This window comes from Labrus mixtus, chromosome 12 (assembly GCF_963584025.1).
Source record: "Labrus mixtus chromosome 12, fLabMix1.1, whole genome shotgun sequence".
Taxonomy (NCBI): Eukaryota; Metazoa; Chordata; class Actinopteri; order Labriformes; family Labridae; genus Labrus; species Labrus mixtus.
In genome coordinates, this window is record NC_083623.1 from 7,128,401 (window position 1) to 7,134,400 (window position 6,000).

At 41.9% G+C, this 6,000-nt stretch overlaps 1 protein-coding gene across 1 annotated transcript in view; it reads right to left on the minus strand.

The window, feature by feature from the left end:
• fmn1 (formin 1) overlaps positions 1-5,119 on the minus strand; it is a 26,603-nt gene extending 21,484 nt beyond the window's left edge. The window contains exons 1-2 of the mRNA XM_061051724.1: positions 5,056-5,119; positions 2,238-4,014 (exon numbers count right to left, since the gene is read on the minus strand). Coding sequence (XP_060907707.1) covers positions 2,238-3,936 — 1,699 coding nt within the window. The 5' untranslated portion in view covers positions 3,937-4,014; positions 5,056-5,119. The remainder of the gene's footprint in view (positions 1-2,237; positions 4,015-5,055) is intronic.
• Between the last annotated feature and the right edge of the window lie 881 nt (positions 5,120-6,000).

Genomic DNA, 6,000 nt, shown 5'->3' on the forward strand with positions numbered 1-6,000 from the left:
TCTGATTGGTTCATCAGATTGGTACCTCGTGGCAGACATTGGTCGAATTTTTTACAGGCTTACAAACTGCTTCAGATGATGGATTTTCTTCATTCCTTTTTCAGAGAACATGAGTTATTAATTTCTGTCAGGACCTAAAGACAAGTTCAACCAACATCTTAAAAAAAGTGGATCTGGAGAAAATGACCAACCCTTCCTTTAAAACAAGGGTTGTTTTGTTCCTCTTCCTGATTCAGGGATTCACTTGCCTTTCAGCACATAGGATGGTAGTTTTCAGCCCATCTATATTATTTCAGAAAAGAGAGCTGAGATAGTCAGATGTGTAACTTTGGGGAGGATGCACAACTTTCCTCAAAGGCAGATTATGGAAATGTGTTATCTGTCCTCGATGTGACCACAGCGAGCAGAACAATAGGTTTTTAGAGAGTAACCCCTCAGAAGGCTTTGATGGTGTTTCTTGCTCTCACTCTAATCATCCTCCTCTGAAGATGTGTTTGTGTTCACAAAGCTCAGAGAATTAATCCTATTTGGGACCGAGAGATGTCTCGCTGCGGGGCCTGGTTCAGCTTTCAACTCCTAAAAAAAAGTGCTGAAGACTCTGCACTGATCTCACTGAAGGCTTTATACATGTAAAACACATTGCTTTTAATTAAACATACCGTATGCATATTACACATATTACTGAGTTTTATGAGCATTTGTATTAGCTCTGTTTGCTGTTAATTAAAACTGTGCATTGATTATGTTCTTGATTTTTGCACATAATTGCCCCTCAAAAATTGGACTCTACATGTTTTCAGGATGGCAATCCTTATCGCTGACATCTGTCCCATACTGGTGCCGCCTCATCAGACACTCTGTTCTCTTTGATGTTCGTCTCTTTGGATAAAGGCGTCCGCTAAATGAATCGTAGAGTTACTGTATGTGGAAACTGTGGCCGACTGTGTGCCAATCCAGCACTTTGAGGGTATCAACATCAGGTGCTCCACAGAACTTTACGCCTGAGAGAATGTACAATCACACCAACACACACACACACACACACACACACACACACACACACACACACACACACACACACACACACACACACACACACAGATGTGTTGGTGTGTCAAACCAGCAAGAGGTCATTATTAACAGACTACCAGACATCCTTCAGGTCGTCTTCAGCAGCTGTGATGAGAGAGACAGTGTGTGTGTGTGTGTGTGTGTGTGTGTGTGTGTGTGTGTGTGTGTGTGTGTGTGTGTGTGTGTGTGTGTGTGAGACAGACTAAAGCAGTGGATGAGAGCAGACACCAGCAGGAAGAGTTCAGAGCAGTAAAATCAAAGCGTCTTAATCAATGTGTAAATCTGACAGTCAGGGACTCAGCATGAATCATCTTTAAAGCCGACTCCTTCTCTTCTGTTCACATCACCGACCAAATGATAAAAGTTCACGTCATGTTGCTATGCAAGCAGATTCACCTTAAGTGTAGCTGAAACTCAGTAGAAGGAATTTTTGACTGACTGACCGACTGACTGACCATGAAGCACACAATGATCAACATATAAAACAAGCCAGAGGAACATTATAAATCTCTTAATATTGCAGTCTTTGATCGGGTCGTAACTTTTTTGAAATTTGCATTAAATGAACAGGTAAATAAGATCGATTCTGGGATTTCATTTGGGCAATTTCATTATGCCTCTTTGTCTCTTCTGAGTTTTCTTTTGCATGCAATAAAATCCCAGTTATTGGGCATGAGTTGACTAAATTGGTAGAGCAGAAAGTCTCATATACGGGGGCTAGATAGAGTCCTCAGGGTTGATTTATGCTATTCTTATCTGATGCAGGTAAAAGAGCCTAAAGCATCATCATAAAAAACAACAACACTTTAATGAGATCGGTCCAGAGTCGGACAACAAACGTGAACAAGAACCGCTCAGATATCAAAAATCTTCGTCAGACCAAAAGATTCTGCAGTCAGAGGCTGATAGCAGTTTATAGACAAAGGACATGTTTTTTCTGCTAATTCTCTAGTCAGGGGCCATTATCGAAGAAGAGGGAGCAACAAGATTATATAAAAAGGAATTCACACCTTAAATGTTTGAAGACAATAGAGAAAATGTAATTTGTTTGTTTTAAGAAAACAAACTCAGAAACTTTTCAAGAAACTGGGAAACTCTCCAATCCAAAGACAACTGGAAGCTAACGACGAAAAGCTGTAAGAATGTAACATGAGGAGCATTAATACCTGAAGAGAGTAGATCTGGACAGGCCTCAGTCTCTCCTGTGCTTCTGTATGTTCGAGTCTGATTCTGTTCCCACATTGTGTCCTTCTTCTGATCAGTTTCTGTCCCGTCAGAGTAAGTGGTGGCTCTTCCGCTGCCAATAAACCCCCGAGGGAATAAACCATTATCCCCCGAGCTTGTCCGTTCTTTGGGATACCCAGAAAAGAGGACAGAGTGCTGCCTGGATGTGAACACAGGCGACAGGATGGGGGACAGGCCTTCGAAACCGCTGGATTCTCCTGGAGAATCATCCAGGAGTGGGGACGGACACGGGGAGGTTTCTCGCCCTGCTGAAGGAGAAGGCAAGGTAGAAGTGAAACGATGAGATTGCCCTGATACATTCATCGGCCTTCTGGTTGATCGTCCAAAGTCTGGCTTGTGAAAAGTCTTCTTGGGATCTACTTCTGCTCCCTCCATCTTCAGGACTTCTCTCAAACTCTGGCTCAGAGCTTGACCCAGTGTTCGGAGCTCCTCCACCATCAGGGGCTTGTCCACATTGCACTCTTTGTTCTGCTTTTCCAGCTGGGAATCAAATTCAGCCCGGGATCTGTTCTGCCCTTCGCCCACACGTCCACCGGAGATATCGCTGCCGCCTTTGATCCAGTCTGAACTCGCGTGACTCACTCGGCGTATGATCCCTTCCACCTCCTGGATCTTGCCCATCACTCTCTGTGCCGCAGCCTCCTTCTCCATCTCGTTGCACCTCCATCGAGAGGACTTCTCCCCTGCATGTTTCCCGTTCTTTTCCTTACACTTGTATCCGTCTTCCTGGTTCATCAGTACTTCTTGAACGCTTCTGGTGCTTCCTTCTGTCTTCCTCGTCAACTCTCGACAAGGAGGGGAGGTATACGTTGAGTACACATCATTGTCATACTCGGAGAGTTCTGTATCCGAGTCAGGGGGTACGCATTTTTCCTTCTCGGACATGTCATCTCGCGGAGAATAAACGCCCTTCTTGTTGGAAGACGTATGAAAATGTGAAGGTAGCTTGACTCTCCAAGTAGGTTTCCCCTCCTCTGGACTGTGGTTCTTCTCCTCGGACGATGAAACTCGTTCACTTCCCATAACTCTCTTTCGTCTGGGAGCAGGAGTGTCAAAGGTTGCGTCGTTCTCCTCTGAATCCCACTCCCCGAAAGAGGGAGAACACATTAATTGAAGCTTCGTGAGATTCCTCGCCTGCAGAAGACCCTGAGGAGTATTGGGCGTCGTCTTTAGGTTTTGCTGAAAGGTGTTGTTGTAATCGTGATCATCCAGTCTTTTCCTTCTCTTCAGAGGGATCTGCATTCTTGGAGAATTCAGTAACATATCCCGACTCTGTGCATTTAAAATGTTCGACTTCGTCTTGGTGCCCTGTTGGTTTCCCATGCTCATGAACTCCTGGCTCTCCAGACACACCGACAACAACTCGGTCAGCAAGCGAGTCTCGGAAGAGTCTTCAAACGCTCGGAGGGTTTCCTCAAAGTCCGCCTGGCTGAAGTTGTCTGCTTGATCACGCTTCGGCGTTTCAGCCGGACCCTCCTCATTAGAGGGGAATCCTTGTTGGTGCTTCAGAGGGGCTTCAAAGGGGGGAGTTGGGCCCCTGCAGTCAGAGAGGGGTGGACTTACACAGCTCCTCTCGCTGATCGGGATGTAGAGACGCAAGTTATCATGAACGCTCTCCATGATGTTGTTTTTAAAAGCACAGATAAAGCAGGAGATGTACGGATTCCTCTGAGTTACTTTCTCCACTCGAGAGTCCAGCTACAAGAAGATTTAAAAAAAAGTTAATGTCACACATGCTTTGAGAGCATTGAGGTGAGTTTTCTCTTCTGTATTATAGTTTAAGTGACCTTTATTCTTATTATATACATTAAAAAGGTGTGTAAAACCAGACTAAATAGAAAATCATGCTGAATGGTTTCGTCATTTTATTTTTTTCAAAACACAAAGGTACAAATGTAAAGCTGGACTGCTTGTCAGTAAATCGTTAAACTGGCATTTAATCACCAAGCCAAATTATTTAACAAAAATACAAATTGATTGAGCTTCTCCTATGAAGATATTTAGTTACAGTATCTGTATAGTCTTGTCTGATTTTTAACTAAATCACTTTAGGATTTGGGCTGAAGGTTGGCCAAAACAAGCTTTTCAAATGTATCAGTGTTTGTTGTGGCAGTTTTGATGTGCAGGAACTTTTAAGGACCAAATAATTCACCCAGTATAAAAAACAAACAAACAGTATATAAAAAGTATTAATAAGAAATAATGTGAAGCTGCAGCCCTACACCAGTAATACTGGACCTTAAGGAAGCAGCAAACATATTAACAACGCATTAATTATTATAGTCCACCGTCATCATATTTTCATGTTCAGGAACACTTTTGTTAAATGACTATTATTATTACCTAAGTATGATTTTTCGATTGTATTATTCTTACCGGAAGTGATAGGTAAGTAAAGATGTAATTAAATATTTCAACAATGCCATAGACTGAGGCATCACACCGACACACACAGTATATGTTTGTGCAAAGACAATTTGCATACCAAAGCCTTAAACTTGTTTACTATAGCCTATGTAAAAATGAATATAGGGGAAATATCAATTAACCGAAAACATGAAAACAGCGTTAAATAACTTCTGAACTTGTCCCACAAACTTAATAGAAAAACTGAATAAATTAAAAGTGGTAATAGCTTGACTTGCCAATTTAAAAAAGTCTCACTGCTCATGTTCTTCCAAAGCTTTTTCTTAGACACACTCTTAACAGTAACAGGTGTATTTACAGTTATTCACTTACTCAGATATGTGGCATCCCTCCATGAGGCAGTGGGTCATCTTCATGCTGTGATCCGAGCGACACACTGCATGTGACGGAAGACCAAGGTCCCGCCCACTGAAGTGAGTGAAACGTTCCATCCAATCAGCGCTGTTCGAGAGAATTAGACTGATCCTCATTGGCTGGTCAGATCACAATTAAGGCGCACGTGAACAACCAGACGGTGTTTGCTCAGGGGGGGATTTGACTTTGACCGGTGTAATCCTGTTAACATCAATTTAAAACTGAATGTACATAAATGACAATGAGTATAACCATTAGTCGTCATTGTGAATCAGAGTCTCTAAAAGTGTCAGTCCGTAAATAGGCTTCTCCTTTATCTTTAGTTTAAAGTAAGAAAAATATCTCAATTATATATAAAACTCCTGAATTAAAATATCAAGCAAATTTTTCTCTTGAATAAAAGTACTAATTATACAAATTATATTTTAGTATCTAATAACGCCTTCCAACTTGAATTAACTGTATGATGTTATTGTCATATTTTAGCTTATTGATCACCATGCAGCACTTTTTTTATGTTGTTGGCGGATTGATGCTTATTTCAAAAAGTATTTTTCAGAATAATTTTATCCATGATATTTTGAATATGTCACGTTCTTCAGCTTCTTGTGTGAAAGCATGTGAAAGTAGCTAACAGTAAAATGACAATATTAGTAGTAATCGGCCTACGCTAACCGGAAACATGTCTGTGCCCTCCTGCCCTCCTTTAGCCATGGTATCTATGTAGGTCAGCTGTGCACCATGCTGGGCTGTGCCCTGGTGACTGTGTGCACCTTGTTAATCTGACCTTCTAGCCAGCTGTCTTTGATGGATTACACCAGTTTAAAGGGAAACGAGCAGCTGCTAATGTCACTGAAACGTAAACAGTGGCTTATTTACAGACTGTGTGGAGGAAGTACATGA